The 24,186-nt window shown below is 46.0% G+C and overlaps 1 protein-coding gene across 1 annotated transcript in view; it reads left to right on the forward strand.

The window, feature by feature from the left end:
- The window catches only part of LOC119954961 (sortilin-like), a 138,785-nt gene that overhangs the window by 67,982 nt on the left and 46,617 nt on the right, over nucleotides 1–24,186 (forward strand). Inside the window, exons 3-7 of the mRNA XM_038780709.1 lie at nucleotides 4,772–4,848; nucleotides 14,281–14,383; nucleotides 15,363–15,542; nucleotides 15,711–15,784; nucleotides 18,155–18,201. Coding sequence (XP_038636637.1) covers nucleotides 4,772–4,848; nucleotides 14,281–14,383; nucleotides 15,363–15,542; nucleotides 15,711–15,784; nucleotides 18,155–18,201 — 481 coding nt within the window. The remainder of the gene's footprint in view (nucleotides 1–4,771; nucleotides 4,849–14,280; nucleotides 14,384–15,362; nucleotides 15,543–15,710; nucleotides 15,785–18,154; nucleotides 18,202–24,186) is intronic.

The following is a 24,186-nucleotide window of genomic DNA, read 5'->3' on the forward strand; positions in this document are numbered from 1 at the left end:
ATTGCTACTCCCCCACACCTGATCGAGACCAAGGTGAAAATACCTGCCCCAGTCCCGATTTCGCTTTAAATGCTCCTGGTCCGCTGAATGAGTCTCCTCTAACGAGGCTATTTCCACTTTCTTCTTTCTAAGTAAGGACAAGAATCCATTTCCTTTCGATAGGATGACCTTAACCCCACACATTCCAGGAGCATGGTTTTAAATTTGCCACACCATTTCTCAATTAACCAGAAGAAAAATAGAATAGGATTTTCGTGCTACATTCGGGCGTGCACCAAAACTGCCAGAATGAAACTCTGGCTCAAAAGACCATGGGCGCGATTCTCCACCCCCCAAGCTGGGTGGGAGAATAGCGGGAGGGCCTCCCGACATTTTTCACGCCCTCCCGCTATTCTCCCCCCCCCCCCCCCCCCCCCACGCCGTTTTTTACGGCGAGCGGTGATTATCCGAGGCCGATGGGCCGAGCAGTCGGGCCTTCGCACCCGTTTCAACACGGCAGCAAACACACCTGCTTGCTGCCGTTTTGAAACGGGTGCCAGATGCCCGTTTGGGGCATCTGGGGGCCCGATTGGCACGGCAGTACCACGGCCGTGCCAAGGGGGGCATAGGCCCATGATCGGTGCCCACCGATCATGGGCCGTGCGTCCGTAACGGACGTACTCTTTTCCCTCCGCTGCCCCGCAAGATCAAGCCGCCACATCTTGCGGGGCGGCTGAGGGAAATGAGCCAACTGCACATGCGTTGTCCAACCTGTCAGCTGGCGTGCGGCCTTGACGACCGTCGTCAAGGCCGCGCCGCCGTGACGCACGTGGCCGCACTCCTAGCCCCGCCCGGGGGGGGAGAATCGGCCCCGGAAGTGGGAGTGAAGGCTGCCGAGATCACGGCCTGTCCCACGTCAGTCTTTACGATTCTCCGCATTTGCGGAGAATCTCGCCCCATAACTTTTTGTGTAAAACATGGAGGAACAGAGTCACTGATTACTTTTAACAATAAGAAAGATTTATGAAACATGATTATTATACAATACTCCTTTATTCCACCTTTAGTTTAACAATTACACACAGATTTTAACACGGATTACAAAGTACATCTTAAGCTACAATGGTCTCAATAACACACACAGTCCCTTTTAAGCACTCAAGGTGACTGTGGTAAGACATGTCTGTGGATTTCCCCTCAAAATCTCTGCAGATGATTCTTATACCCTGACCCACCTGATCTCACTGAACTCGCGCTTCCATATGAGTGATTTCAAATTCCGCTTTCAAAAGTAACAATTTCAAATCTTTCTTTTAAGTTATGCTTTCCCTCCTTTGCTTCCATCAAGGTTTCGCTTTCAGGTTTTACACCTCTCCCTTCAGGGTCCCTTTGTCTTAAAGACGTTTACACAAACACTGAGATCCAGCCACCAATTTCCACAATTATTTCAAATCATGGGCGCGATTCTCCCAAAGGGAGACTGAGTGCCGACGCCGGAATGAAACCCGGAGTGTTTCACTCCGGCGTCGGAGGCCGCTCCTCGCCCCCTATTCTCCCTACCCCAGGGGGCTAGGAGCGGCATTGCGAGAAACTCGGCCGCCGGGCATTGACGCTTGCGTCAAAGCGGCGCGCCGAGAATGACGCGGCCGGCTGCGCCTAAGTGACGTCATACGTGCATGCGCAGGTTGGCCGGCTCCAAACCGCACATGCGCGTTTGCCGTCTTCCCCTCCGCTGCCCCGCAAGACATGGCGGCTTGATCTTGCGGGGCGGCTGAGGGGAAAGAGTGCGTCTCTTAGAGACGCCGGCTTGACGATCGGTGGGCACTGATCGTGGGCCAGTCACCTCCTGAGCACGCCCGTGATGCTCGATCCTCCCTCCGCCCCCCACAGGCCCCACACTTACCTGTCGCGCTATGTTCACGCCGTCAGCGACCAGGTGTGGTTGGCGCCGGCGTGAACCGGTCGGGTTCGTCAGGCCGCTCGGCCCATAGCGGCCGGAGAATCGCCGGTCACCGTGAAAAACGGCGAGCGGCGATTCCGCGACACGCCATTTTGAGGGTGGTGGGAGAATCACGGGGGGTGCCAGGGCGGCGTGTCGTGATTCACCCGGCGTGGGGAGCGGAGAATCGCGCCCAATGTCTCCCAAGCTTTCTCATAAACATTAGCACTACTGCCGATATCGCAATCCAATCCCTTTTCAACTCTGTGACTTCACTGAACAGTAATCTGTTCTGGTTTCCAGTTTCCTCCAGTTCCGTTACTCCAGATTTCTTGGAAATGACTCTTCATTTCTTTTTCCTTTTCTACTGGACTTTCCAGCATCCATTTTCTGTTTTTCTTCTAGCAAGGCGGAGCGAGACGTTCAATCTTTAGCCTTCTAAATCCAGTTGCTTCCAGCAGAGCTGTGAGAGCTGTCTTCTCTCTCACTATCTCCAACTGCCAAAAAATTCAGCTAAAACTAAAACTTAACTTTCTTTATACTTATAAGGGCCTCCAGTGGCTAAGCAACCCCTGCTAGTTCTATTTATTCTTCATGCTGTAGCCCTCTCTAAGCACCCAAGAATGACAGTGGGGATTGAAACCAACTCCAACACAGTATACAAATGCCTTGCCCAGCATGAATCTAGCTATAGGTTTTTACCCTTCCAGGTACAGAAACATTAAACTAAACCCACTTAAAACAAGACCATGTTTCTAATGTTTACCAATACATATATAAATCCCTTAAAACCAACTACTTTTGTTTTCCTAATAATGGCTACTACTGGATTTTGCCTAGATAAAGCTGTAGAGTATTGGGAAGCTTCCTGATGCACTCCAGGTAAGACCACAATAATCTTTAAGAGCAGGATTAACTGGAGTTGAGTTCTAGTGCCCCAATCCTCCTATCAATAAGGGGATCGGGGGGGGAGAAGGCAGGAGAATGGGGATGAGAAAATATCAGCCGTGATTGAATGGCGGAGCAGACTCGATGGGCTGAGTGGCCCAATTCTGCTCCTATGTCTTATGGTCTTATTACAAACTTGCCCCTACAGTTTCTCCCACTGCACCGGATGGAGTGGTCAATTGTGAGCAATAACCTTGAATGCGGATGGCCTGCTGGTGTCCGAATAACACGCATCCAAGAGGTTGATTCAGTTATCCTTTCTCATCTCCAGATATGTTTTGGGGAGCCATTTTTGATGTAATGGTGTCACTGGACTAATAATCCAGAGACCTAGGGTAATGCCCTGGTGACCAGGCTGCGAATCCCCCCAGGGTAGATGGTGAAATCTGAATTCAATAAAAATCTGGAATTAAGGGTCTAGAGATGACCATTGTCGATTGTTGTAAAAAAAAAACATCTGGTTCACTAATGTCCGTTTGGAAAGGAAATCTGCCATCCTTACCTTACCTCATCTTGGCTTCACCAAGGATTGACTTTTGAAATGGCATAGCAAGTCACTCAGTTCAAGGGCAACGATGGATGGACAATAAATGCTGGCCCAGTCAGTGACGCCCACATCCCATGAATGAATAAATAAAACCGCACTTACCTACTCTCCCATATATCATTGGGTCATTTGGACACGAGGCCAAGGGGGAATAACCACCGGCACACTCCGGTCAAGGGAGGTCGTAGAACAGACTTTTGTTGCTGATGGATTTTAATTATGCTCCCTCCTGCTGACAGGAGCACCCTGGTATTTAGAAGCATTTGTTTCATTTCCACTGTCCTGGTGATGTGTCAAAATGGTGTCTCATTGCAGCAAAGCAGTTCCGGGAGCGTGGGTATGCAGGTATTTGGCCTATGAGTTTACAACTCAGAAGGAGGCGTTTGGCCCATTGTTAGAGGATCCACACTGTCCTGTTCTCTGCCCCTTGCCATGTGCTGCATCGGGGAGAATGTGGAGAAACAGAAACAGTAACAAACTTGCAGTCAGTGCGCAGTGCTAAAGGTGGGGGACGTTGGTCGGAACCTTGAGCTATGTTACAAATTCACTTCTGTTAAATTAAAAAGCCATAAAAGGCCCTGTGATATTTTTATAACTTGAGTCCTCATTTTGATTATCTTCAAGGAATGAGCACCTTATGATGGTTTATAAAGCCCTTTTAATAAACAGTTCCCTCAATATATTTGAAAAAAAATGAAATGAAAATCGCTTATTGTCACGAGTAGGCTTCAATGAAGTTACTGTGAAAAGCCCCTAGTCGCCACATTCCGGCGCCTGTCCGGGGAGTCTGGTACGGGAATCGAACCGTGCTGCTGGCCTGCTTGGTCTGCTTTAAAAGCCAGCGATTTAGCCGAGTGAGCTAAACCAGCCCTACTGGCACCCTACTGGCAGCACGTACAGAGCATAGTGCCCATATATAGAAATTGGTTCCCACATCTCTTTTCTCCCACTTTTAGTAAACTTAAAATATAATACTTACCTTGTTATCTTGAATTCTTCAACACTGTACTTTACTGTGGGCAGCACGGTAGCACAAGTGGATAGCACTGTGGCTTCACAGCGCCAGGGTCCCCGGTTCGATTCCCTGCTGAGTCACTGTCTGTGCGGAGTCTGCATGTTCTCCCCGTGTCTGCATGGGTTTCCTTCAGGTGCTCCGGTTTCCTCCCACAGTCCAAAGACGTGCAGGTTAGGTGGATTGGGCATGATAAATTGCCCTTAGTGACCAAAAAGGTTAGAAGGGGTTACGGGGGTAGGGTGGAGGACTTAAGTGGGTCGGTACAGATTCAATGGGCCGGAGAGCCTCCTTCTGCACTGTATTTTCTATGTTTAGCACTAAAATTGATACACATTTTTTTCAGATCGTTCTTGCTTTGACTACTTTCAACTTACCACTTGCTTGGCTGTTTTTTGGCGGAAGTTCACGACTGTACCGAAGGTAAGGCAGTGCAACTGATATCCTTGTATACTGAAATTCTGGTGTCGGGCTCCACATAATGAGTTTAGTCACATCTGCAATAGAAAAGGCGACTGATATAAGATCATCCTCTACAGAAAATAGCTTTAAGAAATGAACACACCACAACACAAGGACATAAGAAATAGGAGCAGGAGTGCCATTCGGCCCCTCACCGCTCAATAAAAACATGGTTGATCTGATTGTAGTGTCAACTCCACTTTCCTGTCCTAACACACGCAACCCCTGACTCCCTGCTTGATCAAAAATTTTCCAATTCAGCCTATACTAGTCAATGAAAGAATTCCACAGACTAAATGATCCTCTGAGATGAGAGAAAACTCCTCTTTATCTCACTCTTAATGGGAAGGCAACCATTGACTAGACGATTATAAATTCCGTGAGGCACAGAAGCAGGTCAGGTCAGAGGACGCTCTTTGATGAGTAACCCCCTTCTGGCTTCCCCAAAGCCCGTCCACCATCAAAAGGCATGAGTCAGCAGTCTGTTGGAACTTGCCAGGATGAGTGCAGCTCAAACAACACTCCAGAAACAGGATAAAATACAGGACAAAGCAGCCTGCCCGATCACCTTAAACACTCGCTCTCCAACATCGACAGTCGATGATCAATCTGCCTTTCTTGGGATACAGTTGTGCTGGCAATTTATTGTCCATCCCTAGTTTTCCCGAGAGGCGGTGGTGGTGACCCACCTTCTGAATCTGTTGTAGTCGGTCTGCTGTAGTCCAAAGTGCTGTTTGATCAGAAATTCCAGGAATTTGACCCAGTGTCTTTGAAGGGGTGGCATAATACATCCAAATCTGGATGTTTTGGCTTTGGGGGGCAACTTGGAGGTGATCGCATTTCTCCGCACCTGCTATCCTTGTACACCCAGCAGATTGCAGATTTGTTAGATGCTCTTGTTAGGAACTCAACAGAAACATGTTAAACAGGGGAGGTTATTCCCAAGGCCTTTACGAATAATAAATGAGTGGTGATTAATGTGCCTGCGTAAGTGGTAGACCTGGGCCTAAATTCAACAGCTTCCGAGCACATGCATGAGGTTCACCAAACTTGGTTAACCCACACCCTTTGAGTGTCATGAAGATTGCATGCCATTTAATTCTGCTTGTTCATTTTAATAATTCAGTGGTAACTGTTTTTGTTTTTTGGCTGATGCATCAACAGGAAGCCAATATCAATAGTCACCGGCAGCACTTAAATCCTGCTCGCACCTCTTAAAGCGGAGGCAGATTGTGGCTGGAGCACGTGTTGACAGTCATGCAGGAATTGAATGGGAAGCCTTGAATAAGAGCACAACATGAGAGAGCATTGGATCCGAGATTTATGAGCATCGAGCTGGAGGCCTTGCTGGAGGGGGAGAAATTCCCTCCCCTCAGAGGTCTGCCAGGAACATGTTCAAAAAGAGGGGGGGGGGCGGGCAAATATCTGTGGATATCAATGGCAGAAGACAAGCCCTGAAGCTTTTTGTATGTGCATGTGCTGAAAAACGTTTAATGACATTGTGCTCACGCATGGGCTGCTGTTGCCCATGCTCCAATGGGCCCTCTGAGAGCCAAAGCTGCTCAACTCTGTTCTCCAAGGTTATCTTCAGTCACCACTACTGAAATTCAACAGCTTTCACCAGCCACGCTGCAACCACTGAGGTAGCACTAAGACAGGCAAAGGCAGGAAGAAGGCCAGTACTAAGGCCACTGCACAAGGACTTTGGTGTGCAATTTGGAATAATTTCATTTAGAAATTGGTTTGTAATGTTTATTTTTGTAATGTGGCCTGGTGGATGCTGTGATGGTCAGTAGGGAAAGGCACTGTTGATGAATGGGGAATTGGAGTTGTGGTTACTGGGATCTATATGGACAGCCCAGCCAACAAAGGGCTGTGTAGTACGAGAATTACTCCCTGAATGCAATGAGTAGATTGGCTTCCTGTTGAGAGCCTTCTTGCTCCTCATTATCGGCCTCCTACATATCGTCATTGTTGTCTTTTTATTGTCATTGTCATTGTCGTCCTCCCCCTCTTCCTCATCCTCCTCCGCTTTGTCGTCCACCTCCTCGTCCTCGTCCTCCACCTCCTCGTCCTCCTCGTCCTCGTCCTCGTCCTCCTCGTCCTCGTCCTCGTCCTCGTACTCGTACTCGTCCTCCACCTCCACCTCCTCCTCCTCGTCCTCCACCTCCTCCTCCTCGTCCTCCACCTCCTCGTCCTCGTCCTCGTCCTCGTCCTCCACCTCGTCCTCGTCCTCGTCCTCCACCTCCTCCTCCTCGTCCTCCACCTCCTCCTCCTCGTCCTCCTCGTCCTCCTCCTCCTCCTCCTCCTCCTCCTCGTCCTCGTCCTCGACCTCCTCGTCCTCGTCGTCCTCCTCGTCCTCGTCCTCGTCCTCGTCCTCGTCCTCCTCCTCCTCCTCGTCCTCCTCGTCCTCCTCGTCCTCGTCCTCGTCCTCGTCCTCGTCCTCGTCCTCGTCCTCGTCCTCCACCTCCTCCTCGTCCTCCACCTCCTTGTCGTCCTCCATCTCCTTGTCGTCCTCCACCTCCTCCTCGTCCTCCACCTCCTTGTCGTCCTCCATCTCCTTGTCGTCCTCCACCTCCTCCTCGTCCTCCACCTCCTTGTCGTCCTCCACCTCCTTGTCGTCCTCCACCTCCTTGTCGTCCTCCACCTCCTTGTCGTCCTCCACCTCCTTGTCGTCCTCCACCTCCTTGTCGTCCTCCACCTCCTTGTCGTCCTCCACCTCCTTGTCGTCCTCCACCTCCTTGTCGTCCTCCACCTCCTTGTCGTCCTCCACCTCCTTGTCGTCCTCCACCTCCTTGTCGTCCTCCACCTCCTTGTCGTCCTCCACCTCCTTGTCGTCCTCCACCTCCTTGTCGTCCTCCACCTCCTTGTCGTCCTCCACCTCCTTGTCGTCCTCCACCTCCTTGTCGTCATCCTTCTCTTTGTCGTCCTCCTCCTCTTTGTTCTCCTCCTCCTCTTTGTTCTCCTCCTCCTCTTTGTTCTCCTCCTCCTCTTTGTTCTCCTCCTCCTCTTTGTTCTCCTCCTCCTCTTTGTTCTCTTCCTCCTCTTTGTTCTCTTCCTCCTCTTTGTTCTCCTCCTCCTCTTTGTTCTCCTCCTCCTCTTCGTTCTCCTCTGCCTCTGCTTCGTCCTCCTCTGCCTCCTCTTTGTCCTACTCCGCCTCTTTGCCGTCCTACTCCTCCTCTTCATCTTCCTCCTCCATTCCGTCGTTCTCCTATTCGTTGTCCTCCTCCTCTTTATCGTCCTCTTCGTCTTCCTCCTCCACTCCGTCATTCTCCTCCTCTTCGTCATCCTCCTCCTCCTCCTCTTCATCCTCATTGTCGCCCTCATCCTCTTTGTCCTCCTCCTCCTCCTCTTTGTCCTCCTCCTCCTCTTTCTCCTCTTTGCCATCCTTCTCATCATCCTCATTATCCTCCTTCTCCTCATTGTCCTCCTGCTCCTTACTCTCTACATCCTCATCCTCTCCTCATCATCATCATCCTCCTCCTCTTCCTCTTCCCATCATCTCTGTGCATTCTCTCAATCATGCTGGATTTCAGGGGCAATGCCTAGTCATGCAACCTTGTCTGGGAGCAGGATCCTGGAAGTCATCAAAAACTCTTGAGCACCTGCCACACAACTCCCTACAGACTTGCAACTTTTAACAGCTATGCAAAATACTTTGGAGAATTGAAGCAACAGCCAGAAGAAATCAACCAGCAAATAACCTGATGATCCCTATAAATAGAACACTCTGGAGGGATTCACCCCGATGCTGAGATCTGTATGGGATTGGGAGAGCGTTAGCTGGAATGAGGAGCTCAAACATGGGCGCGCTGAAGGCAGGTCAGCATTGCACATATCTAAGTTCTGCTAGCTGCCCAGTTTCTTTGGCCAATGTTCTTTCATCAGAACCAATGTTTTGATGATGGTTCATCAAATTGAAACATTGGCCTGAATTTCCGGGTTTCCTGGCAGCATTGGGTGGATACAATGGGAAATCCCATGGAGAAGCGGCGGGAAGATAGAATCCTGCCACCAGTGAACGGCACACCACTGAGGAACATCCAGCTGGGGGACTGGAGAATCCAGCCCATTAACTCTTTTTCTCTCCAGAGATGCTGACCTGCAGTTCATATTTAACCCAAATGTGCAATGTGTAGGATCAGTAGCGGGTGTGATGAAGTTTATAACCTCACTTCAGTTGAATAAGAAATTTATTGTACTTATGTGATGGAACCCAGCCAAAATAACTTCCTTGTGGCATGATGGGGATGGGAGGAATCAGGTGAGTTCACATTCTGCCCCAGTGAGCTCCATCTGTAACCATAACAACCCCTGCCTAAAAATGACGGCTGAGATATGATCAGGTGGGAATATGACAAACACTAATGCTGCCCAGGAGAGAGACAAATCATGTCAACATCAGGAGGTAGCATCATGCAATGCTGATCTCTAACTATTTCCCACAACTATGAGTGCCTGACGACCAGATTGTGACAGTGTGGCAAGCACTATGCGTGGTTCTGGTATTATCGTGTTGTCACACCCCTCCACCACCCTCCCACTGATCTACCATGAAGCTCACGTGAAAGGAAACTCGATGAATGGCAGATGGAGTTTAATTTAGGTCAATGTGAGATAAAGCATTTTGGTAGATCAAATCAGGGCAGGTACTCAGATAAGATAGATAGTCGACATCTTTTCCCAAAGGTAAAGGAATCTAGAACTAGAGGGCATAGGTTTACGGTGAGAGGGGAGAGATACAAAAGAGATCAGAGGAGAAATTTCTTCACACAGAGGGCGGTGAGCATCTGGAACGGGCTGCCAGAGGCAGTGGTAGAGGCGGGTATGATTTTGTCTTTTAAAAAGCAGTCAGGCAGGATGGGTATAGAGGGATATGGGCCAAATGTGGGCAGGATGGGTATAGAGGGATATGGGCCAAATGCAGGCAGGTGGGACTAGCCTCATGATGGAAACCGGGCAGCATTGACAAGCCGGGCCGAAAGGCCTGTTTCCATGCTGCAAACATCTATGACTCTATGACGGTCTGTATGAAGAGCAGCATATTTACCACCTCTTGCACAGGAGCAGGAATAGGCCATTCAGCTCCTCGAGCCTGTTCCAACATTTCATGGCTGATCTGTGGCCTAACGTCGTATACCTGCCTTGCCCCCATGTCCCTTAGTATCTTTGCTTAACCTATCTGTCCCGTATTTAAAATTAACAATTGTTCTAGCTTCAACTGCTGTTTATGGGAGAGAGTACCAAACCACTATCGCCCTTTGATTGAAGAAGTGCTTCTTGCACATGCATCAATCTACTCCCAAATGGATTTTTTTTGTGGTGGGCAAATCGTTACTCCGGGGGGGATGGGTACTCGGCGATTGTAATATATATATATATATATATTTTTAATTTAGATTGTAATACCTGACCACCCTCCACATATGGATTTACATGCTGCCCGTCTAAACTAAAATCTTCTACACTTCCGGGCTCCGTGTCCCTCTATTCCCATCATATTCATATATTTGTCAAGATGTCCCTTAAACTCGTCCCTGCTTCCACCTCCTCCGGCAGTGAGTTCCAGGCACCCATTACGCTCTGTGTAAAAAAAAAAAAAAAACTTGCCTCGTACATCTCTAAACCTTGCTCCTTGCACCTTAAACCTATGCCCCCTAGTAATTGACCCATCTACCCTGGGAAAAAGTCTCGGACTATCCACGCTGTCTATGCCCCTCATAATTTTGTAGACCTCTATCAGGTCGCCCCTCAACCTCCTTCGTTCCAGTGAGAACAAACCGAGTTTATTCAACCTCTCCTCATAGCTAATGCCCTCCATACCAGGCAACATCCTCGTAAATCTCTTCTGCACCCTCTCTAAAGTCTCCACATCCTTCTGGTAGTGTGGCGACCAGAATTGAACACTATACTCCATGTGTGGCCCAACTAAGGTTCTATACAGCTGCAACATGACTTGCCAATTTTTATACTCAATGCCCCGGCCAATGAAGGCAAGCATGCCCTATGCCTTCTTGACTACCTTCTCTACCTCTGTTGCCCCTTTCAGTGACCTGTGGACCTGTACACCTAGATATCTCTGACTGTCTTGAGGGTTCTACCATTCACTGTATATTCCCTACCTGTATTAGACCTTCCAAAATGCATTACCTCACATTTGTCCAGATTAAACTCCAACTGCCATCTCTCCGCCCAAGTCTCCAGACGATCTGAATCCTGCTGTATCCTCTGACAGTCCTCATCACTATCCACAATTCCACCAACCATTGTGTCGTCCGCAAACTTACTATCAGACCAGTTACATTTTCCTCCAAATCATTTATATGTACTACGAACAGCAAAGATCCCAGCACTGACCCCTGCAGAACACCATTAGTCACAGCCCTCCAATCAGAAAAGTACCCTTCCATTGCTACTCTCTGCCTTCTATGACCTAGCCAGTTCTGTATCCATCTTGCCAGCTCACCTCTGATCCCGTGTGACTTCACCTTTTGTACCAGTCTGCCATGAGGGACCTTGTCAAAGCCTTACTGAAGTCCATACAGACAACATCCACTGCCCTACCTGCATCAATCATCTTTGTGACCTCCTCGAAAAAACTCTATCAAGTTAGTGGGGGAGTTCCAAGTTAGAAGGGCAAGGATCTTGGGGACTGTGGGTCTTACAGGCCTATGGCACTGTTAAATATCGACGCAAAGGTGCTGGTGATGTGCTTCTTGGATGTGGTGTCTGAGGACCAGGCAGTGTTGTCAAGGGCCGACCATTGTCAACCAACATCAGGAGACTTTTAAATGTGGTCCTTGGGGAAGGTTCTGGAGGTAATTATCTCCATGGATGGCGAGAAGGCCACTCAGGTGGAGTGGAGGTATCTCTTCGAGACGTTTATCTCCTGGGTGAGACAGCTATATAGCCCCCCAGCGACTAGTGTCCAGACCAACATGGTAAGTTCAGGGTACAGCCGGTTGCACAGGGCACAAGGCAGGGGGATGCCCTCAGTCCCCGTTACTGTATCTGCTGCCAAATGATCCATTGGTATTTGCACTTGGATCATCAGATGGGTGGAGGGGTAATGAGGGGGGGGGGGGGCATGGAGCATAGGGTGTCCCTTTTTGCTGGTGACCTACTGTCATACATTTCAGATCCTCTCTCTAGTCAGTAGGATAATGGAGCTGTTGAGGAATTTTGGGTCCTTCTCAGGGTACAAATTTCATGTGATCAAGAGCAAGATCTTCCAGTGAATCTACTGGGAAGGAGGGGGATTTGGGGAGGCTGCTGTTTAGTCTGGCCAGTGGTTTAGATATTTCTGGAGTCAGGTGCCTCATGACTGGGCCTTGCTGCATGAATTGAACGTGGTCACTCTGGTGGAGGGGATTTGAGGTGGGATGCCCTCCCGTTGTCCTTGGCCGACACAGTGTCGACAGTCAAAACGAACATTCTACTGAGGTTCCGATTTGTGTCTCCCAATCTTCCTCCCTAAATCTTTTCGTTAGGGTTGATAAGTTAATCTCGGCCTTTGTCTGCAGGGGTAAGACTCAGATTCAAAGAGCCTTCCTGCAGAGGGAGCGGCAATCTAGAGGGCTGGTTCTACCCAATCTGATGTTTTATATTGGGCGCCAAACATCGAGAAAATGCGAGGGTGGCTGCAGGAGCTGGGCCCGAGGTGAGAATGGATGGAGGAAGCTTCCTGTGTACGTACGTGTCGAATGGCGTGGGTTACGGCCCCTCTTCCATTCTCTCTGGCCAGGTTCTTTCTGAGCCTCGTGGTGGTGGCAGTGTCTCTAAGAATTTGGAACCAATTTAGGCAGCATTTTATACTGGGGCAATGTCATTACTGTCACCAATTTATAGAAACCATAGGTGCCGTCTGGGACGTCTGCAATGTATAGAATTTGGAAGAGGGAGAGGGTCGAGAGGACCAGGGATTTGTTTATGGAGCATATGAGGGATATTTGTTTATGGAGGATATGGGCGGCGCAGTGGTTAGCACTGCTGCCTCACAGCAGCAGGGACCCAGGTTCAATTCCGGCCTCGGGTGACTGTCTTTGTGGAATCTGTACATTTTCCCAGTATCTGCATGGGTTTCCTGCAGGTGCTCCGGTTTCCCCCCACAGTCCAAAGATGCGCTGGTTGGGCGAATTTGTCATGATAAATTGCCCTTAGTGTGCAAAGGTTAGGTGGGGTTATGGGGTTACCGGGATGGGGTGTGGGAGTGAGTCTGGGTTGGTCTTTGAGAGGGTCGGTGTAGACTCAATGGGCCAAATGACCTGCTTCTACACTGTCGGGATTCTATGACGATACGTTTTTGGGACTGGAGGCGATAGTGGCTAAATTTTGATTCCCAAGAGGGAGTTTGTTTAGGTATCATGCGGCGGTGATCGGGCTGGGGGAGGGGGGGGGGGGGGGGGGGGGGGGGGGGCTGTGCACTTATAGTGAGTTGGGGATTGGGAGGGATTCTGTAGTCGCGTCGGGATTTTAAAATGGCGTCCCGATCTCTCGCTGCACTGAGGAGTTCCAGCGAGTGGAGCTCCTAAGTGTAGAAAACGGGGCTGAGTGCGGCCTCGGGCGCGTTCCCTGCTGAGGCCCCCTATCTAACCGGATGGCTGTTTGTTTGCTAGTGGGGTGTTTCTTGGCACTGCAAGTGCCGGGAAACACACGGTTAAACGTGCTCATTTTGGGACCCTGTTCCCATTTGGTTAGATCATCTTGTCAATAACTGTACCAGATAACAATAAGATTACCATAAATCATTCTTGTCTTCTGCTTCGATGGATGAAAGAAGCTATAATTTCTATCCCTACTGTCAACTGTAAATTTATTATTAAGGTCTGAACATAATCTCTCAAACTGAAACATAGGTATATCGAAGATGCAAGATGGAAACAGGTCATTTTGCAAAATTGTGTGGTAATCATGCACAAATGCATTATGTATTTGTGTGAAGGCCCTTTGCCCACTCAGCTAGTTTATCAGAGACTTTTGCCTTTCTACATCCACCTGCCTAAACAATTTTACTACAAGTATTTGCACACTCACCTTTCATAGCAATTTCACAACCTTAATTGTAATAGGTTTACTTCCCACTTTTTCTTTTGTATTGCCATCTCTATTTTTCTCTTTTGCTACTCTGTTCATTTCTTTCCCTCTTTTTCAGTTTTCTGTTCTTCATGCATATGTGTAGTTTTACCCGACTCTTTGTGCCACGTGCTTTACATCTTTCCACCTGTTAAGCATTTAGGAGGCTGGACTCTGATGTATTAATTACAATTCAACAATACCTCACCTCCTCCCCCTGAGGGTAAAGAATTGTTGCCTTCCCTTCTGTTGTCTAGCTGATTGCACAAGTATCATGTTTGTTTTTCATTCATTTGTAAAAAGGTGTCTTTTGAATTTCAGTGAGGATTATGGAAAAACATTTTCTGACATCTCAAACCTCCTCAGCAACTTTTATATCCGGAAGGATTTTGGAATTAATGTAGGACCAGAGCATTCCAAGAAGGTGAGATTCTTTTCAAAAGGATTGAAACATGAAGGGCGCGATTTAACAAAATTGGAACAAAGTCCCATAGCGAGCAAGTTCATCCGGCATTCACAGCGCCGAGAAACACAACACTATCACATGTAACTCGGGTTAGATACGGGGCATCATTGCATCAATGCATCATTGAATGCATGGCCGAAGCTTTACTTCGCCCCATTTTCTTCACTGAGGAGCTCCATTCGCCGGAACACCTCAAAGAAGTGAGAGAATGGGATGCCGTTTAGAAATGGCATTCACATCTCTGCAGCGACCCTTTGTCCCCCCCCCCCCCCCCCCCCGCAAGCCCCAACCCACCATGAGAGAGTCCCCGCCCCGCCCCTAACACCCACGCAGAACCAGGGCATCCCCACCCCCCCGGCCTGATCGTCGCCACATGAAAAATGCCAGCTTGGCATGTTGGTACACGACATGCCAGACGTGTCCCCTGGCAGTGTCACCTGGGCACCTTGGCAGTGCCAACTGGCACCCAGGTGGCAGTGCTGGGTACCACCCTGCCAAAAAGGCTTGCACCTAGGGCCTCTGATCCTCTAGGAGATTCCACAAGTGCCATTCCATCTGGTGCCAGTATGTAGAGACCAATACTGAACAGCGCTTGCCGAGGTCTCTGAGTTGAAGGGGCTAGATCACATACTTTGGGTACTTCGGGAAACTGCACATTAAAGTGAGATTAGCTGTCTTGCTCTAATATGTGAATTTTCCAAAAAGTGGTCCCACCCACAATGGGCAGATTCACACCTGCAATGTCTCGCGAGATCGAGTTAGATCCCACGAGGCGTTGCGATCTAGCAAGATCCTGGGAACAGAGTCTCACGGCTTTTATCAGCCACCTTGCGCTGCGGTGCGCTGCTCTATGCACAATTTGGCCATTCCTCTCAGCATAAATCACGAAACCCCTGCACAATTGTTAACCATTCATTCCTTTGTCTTCAAATACAAGGTAATACTGACTGCTGATGTCTCGAGACATTTAGGCCAAAGTGCGAAACACGGCGGTGTCATAATTCGATCGTCTGATTCTGGTGAAACGTTTCATTCTATCCTGCTACCCTTCCACCCTGGCCAGCCGATGCGCTATCATCCCACCAATTCAGACTACCTGCTGGCCTACAGTAGTGACGTGAGTATCCCAAAGCTGAAATCAACCAAACCGATTGATTTCACATTTACATTTTCTGCCACTGTAACTGATTAGCTGTAAAAATAAAAATCAGAAGGCCCCTGCTCAGCTTTTAACATCAACGTTTGATGGAAGCTCACACTTTGATATTGCTTTCTCCCACTGCAGCACTCCCTGTGGTTTACTCGGAACTTTGGTGCGACGTGGGTAACGATCCATCATTTTGTGTATACATACTCATGGTAAGTTGGATATTTTTTTAAAAACGTAGGATTGGATATTACATAAGCATTGCAATGTAAGCCTACTTGTCACAATGAAGATTGTTATTATTATTATTACCTGTTCGAGAAATGTATATTTTTTTGTATCATTGGGTTTCTAACATTTAGGAAAATTGCACCACAATTTAAAGTATTTTGCCATTGTGGGCACTAAATTAAGTGTTCCAGTGCTTGTAAATTTGTGTAATCAATTGGATTCTCCCCGCCCCTTTCTTTTTCTGACAATGTTGTCCTTTTTTATTTCATTTAAAAGGCACTATGTACCAAATTGATGGACAGGAAAAAGACCACCTGACATCCTTTAAAAAGTACCTAGATGAGCACTTGGCACGTCGTAACACTCAAGGCTGTGGGCCATGTGCTGGCAAATGGGATTAGGTAGGCAGGTCAGGTGTTTTTCATACGTCGATGCAGACCCGATGAGCCGAAGGCCTCTTCTGCGCTGTATTATTCTGTCATTCTGATTCTGTGACCCATCAAGCCATGACTAGAATGTGTTGACTCTTAAATGCCCTCCGGGATGGGCAATAAATGCTGGGCCAGCCAGCGATGCCCACAACCCTTGAACGAATAAAAAAAAAAGAGAAAACTACTCTGGGAAAATACCTTATCCAACTCCCGTAAGGAATCAAAATCGCTCAAATGTATCGTTACACTGGAATAGAAGTTGATCATTCAGATCCTCAGCTTATTCCACAGATTGTCAAAATACAACAAGATAGGCTGCAAAATTGGGCAGAGAAATGGCAGATGGAATTTAACCTGGACAAATGCGAGGTGTTGCATTTTGGTAGATCCAATTCAGGTGGGAGCTATAAAATAAATGGCTCGTCCATCAGGAGCATAGAGACTCCGAGAGATCTCGGGTGCAGGTCCACAGATCCTTAAAAGTGGCAGCACAGGTGGAAATGGTGGTAAAGAAAGCATAAGGCATGCTTGCCTTCACAGGACGTGGTATCGAGCCTAAAAGCTCGAACATTATGTTACAATTATATAAAACGTTGGTTAGACCACATTTGGAATACTATGTCAAATTCTGGTCACCGTACTATCAGAAGGACGTGGAAGCTTTGGCGAGAGTACAGAAAATGTTTACCAGAATGTATGGAGGGTATTAGCTATGAGGAGAGATTGAATATATTGTGATTGTTCTCACTCGAGAGATGGAGGCTAAGGGGCGACCTGATAGACGTTTATAAAATTATTTGGGGTATTGATAGGGTGAATAGTTGGAGGCTTTTTCCCAGGGCATAAATGACAATTACAAGGGGGCATATGTTTAAGGTGAGGGGGAGGAAAGGTTCACTGGAGAAGTGGGGGGGGGGGGGGAAGGTTTTTAAACAGAGGGTGGTAGTGGCCTGGAATGCACTGCCAAGTGAGATGGCTGAGGCAGATACGTTAGCGACCTTTAAGACTTATCTGGATAGGCAATGAACAGACGGGGTATAGAAGGATGCAAGTGGTTGGTCTAGATAGGACACGTGATCAGTGCAGGCTTGGAGGGCCGAAGGGCCTATTCCTGTGCTGTATTGTTCTTTGTTCTTTTATTTATTCCGTTAGATCATGGCTAATCTGCCCCTATGCTCCATCACCCTGATATCATTAAATAATTTTTTTAAATCTGTCATCATCACTCAAAGATGTTCCATTGTTTCATGACCTACAACGAGTACCTATTGTGGAACAGCAGACACTGGAACAATTTAATTCACAGATTTTTATGGTACTGCAGCACACATTATTGTATCTTTCTGACCAGGTTGCCTTTGAATCTTGAACAATATAATATTTATGCCACCGCTTGTTCATCTGTTTGTAAGCAAATATCTCAGAAACTAATGGATGAGTTTCAATTAAACTTGTTAAACAGGTAGGGGATACGGCACAAGGAAGAACTGATTCATTTTTGGTTGGGTTTAGATCCAAACCCTGGAATGTTTTAAAGGATCAGTTAATATTGGGAGATAGGGCAAATTTACATTTTGTTTTTAAGGGTTGTCCTGGGGGTTGTTTTATTTAGAACGTTGTTGATTGTTTTGGAATGTTGTGGATTGTCCCAGCCCATGTGGCGGAATTTGTCACAGCTGTCAAAATGTAAGCAGAGTTTTTAGAGCAGATTATTGGATATGGTTTGACCTGAAGCCTCCTCAGTGAGATGAAAAGTCTGAATTTTTTTTAACTTTATAGTTACAGAGCATCAGTCAGGTAGGGAAAAGCGTCAAAGGAGAACTGCATAATTGGAATAATGGGTTAGCACAGTGTAGTGGAGATATATGCTCTGCTTAGTACCCTCTTCACTTGTTTCTCATGATTTTCTTTGTTTCCTAGGGGACCCGGAAACACCATTTTCTTCTCGACACACCCTGATGGCGTTTGTAAGTTAACTGATTTTTTAAAATGATTTTGTTTGAAACCTAAATTGGTTCATGCATATTAATCCCCTCACTGACTTTAATTTATTTTACTCTTTATCCCGCCCTGACTCTCTCCCTTCAAGCTGCAATTGCTGCTCTTGCTCTCAGTTGTAGGTAGATTTTCTCTTCTCCCTCTCTCTATAGGAATGTTTTTATTGTTGGTTGAGATGTAATTGCAGCGATTTGATATCTGTCACAATGTTTTCACTAGAATTGTGGTGAGAATGTTGGAAACTGCATTCGGACTAAATAACATCAAGTTATTTAGACAAGCAATGTCTCGGTGGTCCAATGTTACCATAGCTGTACACACCATCCTGATCTCGGGCTCAGTGCCTTGTCTGAGCTGAGTAATCTGTTCTTAACCAGCTGAGTGCCACATCTCTTGGACCAGAAAAAGGGGAAGATTCGGCCAGATTTCCCATTCTACGATACAGTGACTAATACCTTTGGATGGATATGATTGAAACCAGGGCCACACTTGACTCTGATGGCCACTACTCTACAGCTAAATAGCTGGTGATACTTGCTGGGGTGAAATTTGACTTGGCACGAAACAGGCAACAGTTTTTCACTCATCAAAAGCACTGAAAAAGAAAATTAGTCAGGGTGGCTGCTGGTTTGCTTGAGTTGGGCTATCTTGTTAGACTAACTTAAATCCCATTGGTTAATACATTACTTGAATTGCATGTGTACAGCTGCTCGATGATGACCAACATCTCGAGAATTGTACTTGAGCAAAAGTCAGAGCATGAGGAAGGGAGAAACTCGGGAAGTAAAAGGCATTGCGATAGTGGTGAATACACTGACTTAGCAGCCAGCTGGAACTCTGTACATTTTCCTGATTAAACAATAGCTACTAGTGATATGATAGCACTTAATTGAATGTAGGATAAATTTATCCACATTATCCACATCAATAAGAAGTGAGATGTTACATTAGACCAGTGAATGTGACCGTCCTTATCAGCGAGGGGTCAGGAACAGCCAAAGTGTAAACAGAACCGCTTGCTCAAGTGAAACATTAAGAGCCCTTTTTGGAACAAAATTCTTGAATCTAAGAAAGCTTGAACACTGATCATATGTAGTCAACACTTTCCAAGATTTCATGAAGTGCAGAGGATTGCTTTAAACATATCATTGAAAGGGCAACAATGATGAAAGTCAATTGCACAATACGGTGAAGAAGCCAACACACATTTATATTTATAAAAATACTATCGTTGGGCTGATCACAACATTGACAAATCTGGATAAAGGCGACAGTATCCCTCAGGATCAGAACTCGCTGGTAAGTGTGAAATATATATTTTATTTCCATAAACTGCTGTCCATTGCAATTGGAAAAAGTATGTAAATGCTATCATGAATCAACTTCAAAGATTAGTTTGCACTCATGGAAACACTTGAAGAATATTCTGAACCTAGAAAAACCCTTGTTAGTATCAGAATTTTGGGGTAGGAGGCAGGCGCTCGAGACTCTTTTGTAGCTAATATCCAGGAGCATGTGTTTCTGTCCAGTGAACTGATGCGGCTTCAGCTGGGCGGAACATCTGCCTACCCCAAGGTAGGGGGTGGGGGGATGGGCTGGGATTTCTCATGCCAGTATTCCTTCAGCTCTTGATTCCGTTCTGCTCAGTGATTCTAATGCCAGGGAAAATCTCAGTTTAGGAAACCACCTGTGGTTCCACTTTCAGGTTTCTGGCTTTGCATATTCTCTGAATACCAACCTCCTTATAAAGGATGTTGACTCGAAATGTGCCAACCGGCCTCTGAGCGGCTTACCTTTGCTGCTTTCTCTTCCCTTTCCTTGTGCGTTGGTGCACAGGTGCCTATCAAACATGTTCACATGAAATTACTCTGCTGTGACACCCCCCCCAATAGCTCAACTGGCTTAGGAGTGGAGGTCAGATGTGTCAGTTCTACCACATTTGAGCTCGCAAATGAGCTTCATAATTATGTAGGACCCCATGCTAATACTGTTCCACTGAACTTGAACTGCATATATTATTCAGTGCTTCTCCACGTCTGCAATTCTCCTACATTTCTACTCTGTCAAATGGAATTAATGAAATAATCTAATTTGTGTTCTGACAGATGATCACCTTCATTTAAATCTGTCGACTTCAACCCTGAAAGAGTTACGGTATCAGAGAAGGTTGCGAAGATATTAGATATTGAAACTTTAGAATGACGTTGGAATGAAAATTCAACAGCAGCAAACCAGGAATTGTAGCGTACTTTGCATTGAAAGGAACAGGCAAACCAACTGGGTTGCCTTGGGAGTAGATCATATAAGACCAGGACCCACAGAAGTTTTTCACTGGCTTGAGAGCTTTTTGGTATGGGTTGTGTGCAGTCTTCCGAACCATTAGTGATGCCCCTGTCAGTGTGCATCCCAATCAAGTCCTGATGGGCAACTGCACATAGTGACCAATTTGTACAACTGAGAAGCCAAAGGCCTGCCTCTGTGCTGCCCCATGCGCCACCTTTAATAATCAGAATGCCTTTTCTGGCAGCAGTGAGACCTTCTTGCTACTCTCCCTCCACCGTTAATCCAGAGTGCCAAATTCTTTGAAACCCAAAGTTTGGCAACTAGTACTGCTTTTTTAGATTCTTTGAGAGCAAAACAATGCACAGATAATATAATTTAACGTGCATCACTAATGGTGTTACTGGGTTTTTTTTAAATCACTGTTGTCCAATGCCACAATGCTCCTGTAAGTGACTGAAACTATGGGCGGCACGGTAGCACAGTGGTTAGCACTGTTGCTTCACAGCGCCAGAGACCCAGGCTCGATCACTGTCTGTGCACAGTCTGCACTTTCTCCCTGTGTCTGCGTTGGTTTCCTCCGGGTGCTCCGGATTCCTCCCACAATCCAAAGATGTGCGGGGTAGGTGGATGGGAATGCTAAATTGCCCCGTAGTGTCCAAACGTTAGGTGGGGTTGCTGGTTATGGCGAGAGGGTGGAAGTGTGGGCTTAGGCAGGGTGCGCTTTCAGAGGTCATTACAGACTCAATGGGCCGAATGGCCTCCTTCTGCACTGTAAATTCTATGATTCTGTGGTGAAAATGCAAAACTTTCATATAATAGTGAATTATTTTTCTTTTGCTGTTCTACCATGTTTATATGTATACTTGGCTTGAAGATAGAAGTGAAAATGTACCTGTATGTATTTATCTGACACTGAAGTAAAGAGATTTATTTTCTAAATTTCTCTACAGTCTATTCTTCTCTTTCCCCCCCCCCCCCCCCCCCCCCCCCCTCCCCCATACAAATTTCCATTTCATGTGGCTAAAAGCCTTTGACGGTTTGGCTGATTGTCCTCTGGAAGTTCATGCCATGTATGAGTTTAGTTTGTCTCTTGGATCCTGTAAGCTGTATCAGCGCCTTGACTTATCTTAACGAATTGCATCTGTAGTCATTCTCTTCAGTATGGTAACATAGGAATTAGGAGCAGAAGTAGGCAATTCAGCTCTTTGAGCCTACTCCGCCATTCAATCAGATCATAGCTGATCTCTTTCTGGTCTCAAATCCACCTCCCTACCTGTTACCCTTTAACCCGTTTAAAAAAAATCAGAAATATATCTATCTCCCTCTTGAAACCATTTAATGATTCGGCCTCCACCGCACTATGGGGGAGCGAGTTCTACAAATTCATCATCCTCTGTAGTGCCTCTTCATCTCAGTTTTAAACATCACTTCTCAACCTATATCATGACTCTCGTCCGAGATTGCCCCACAAGGGGGGAAAAGTTGGTCTACCTTTACTTTCTCAACCCCTTTAAGTATTTTATATACCTCAAGCAGATCCCCTCTCATCCTTCTAAACCCCAGCGAGTGTAAGCCCAAACTGTTTAATCTCTCCTCATTCGTCAACCCCTTCATCCACAGAATCAAATCTGGTGAACCTCCTCTGAACTGCCTCCAATGCCACCACATCCTTCCTCAAAGACCAAAACAGGAAACAATAGTCCAGATGTGGTCTCACCAACACCCTTTATAATTGCAACAATACTTCTCTTTCATTATGAAGCATTAAAATTATTATTAATTTGGGCCTTGCGTATTTTGGAAACCTAGAGTTAATTTGAATAATTTCTCCATTACAGTTTGGTGGCATCACCAGGAATTATAATTATACTCCATACTTATGCTCTCAAACGTAAAAGGTCACCATATGTTGCACACCTGTTGAAGACAGAAAATCTATTGAGCACAATTCCTTCAAATGATTCAATTTGTTGTGCATGTTGATTGACATTGCATCTTAATCCAGATTTATTATTTATTTAATATGCCTGCACTTATTTCAAGTTGGTCCAATTTAAAATTGGTCCCATATATAAAATTAATCAACAGTCAAATATGGCAGTGTATTCTTTCCTCCTGCTCATTGGGAAATACTAGTTTAGAGCAGTGAGAAGTAATATTTACAGATCCGCACATGTCCCCAAAATTTAAACAGCCGCCACCCTTGCACAAAATAATGATGTCTTCATCGAAACACAATTGACGAGAATAATTTAAGCTATAAATGAAAGATTAATTCTCGGCAATCAGAATAGCATTTTGACTAGAATTCCGCTGAACTAGAATTGTGAGATTTTTTCCTTAATGATTTCCCATTGCCAAGGAAACTTCATGACGAAAGCCCATGGCTTTAATCTCATATGATCATGGAGGCAACAGAGTTGGGAGTTATATGAAGAATATTTCCAAGCTGGATATATTGTAAAGTGAATTAATAGGTATTTTGACCATGTAATTCAATCATTTCATTATGAAGCATTAAAATTATTATTTATTTGGGCCTTGCATATTTTGGAAACCTGGAGTTCATTGAATAATTTCTTCACTACAGTTAGGTGGTTTGTGATCCATCACCAGGAATCATATACTGTTATTAAATTACCTTCAGAATAGATGACAAAAAATTTTGGATTTTACATTTACGTTGAAGAGAAAAAAATGCTAAACATTCAGCTACAATTTTTCAAGGCTGTTTTGTAACCTTTATTTGTATTGTTAAATCTACTTTATAGTTGATGTGTGTAATATATTACTAATCATTCTAATTTATCAGGATTTTGAGCTATGAACTAACAGGTATGGTTCCTCTAAAGCATGATTTTGATTCCAGCAATATGATAGCCTGACGTATCCATCTGAAAATAAAAAGCTGCAACTTGTCCCTAACATGCGCATGACAATTAAGTTTCAAAACAAATATTTTCTATGTTCCAGATTTAAAAAAAAAATATTTTTATTCTCCTTTTTCATATTTTCTCCCAAATTTACACCCATCAACAATAAACAATAACATTAACAAATGCAATGTCGATCTCCATATCATTAACAACAATCCCATCTTCCCACTAAACCCCCAAACAGGAGCCCGCATATTAACAAATAACAAAAAAGGAATCAGGAATCACCCATAATCACCATTAACACACACACACAGTCAGTCCTTCTCCCAACCGCCCCCCGCTAATGTTCGATGTAATCCAATTCTCAAAAGTGCATAATGAATAATGCCCATGGGAGGAGAAAGGAATCAGGACACTAGAAGATTTGTTTCTTGGGGGTCGGTTTGCAGGATTGAAGGAGCTGGGAGCAAAGTATGGGCTGGAGCAGGGGGAAATAATTAGATACATGTAGGTTTGAGACCATGCTAGAAAGGAGATACAGAGCTCCCCGGTAGGGCCGGTCTCCACATTGCTGGAGAAGGAGCTGACGGCTGGGGGGGCTGGAGAAGGAAGTAGCGTTGGAGGTTTAATGGGCAATTTTGGAAGAGGCGAACGCACTGCTGGATCAAAATCCTGATAAATTATAATGATTGGTAATATATTACACACATCAACTATAAAGTAGATTTACAATACAAATAAACCTCCCTCACATTCCATGTGATTATCCTAACTGGGAGTCTCTCAACCCCT

This window comes from Scyliorhinus canicula, chromosome 20 (assembly GCF_902713615.1).
Source record: "Scyliorhinus canicula chromosome 20, sScyCan1.1, whole genome shotgun sequence".
NCBI classification, from domain to species: Eukaryota; Metazoa; Chordata; class Chondrichthyes; order Carcharhiniformes; family Scyliorhinidae; genus Scyliorhinus; species Scyliorhinus canicula.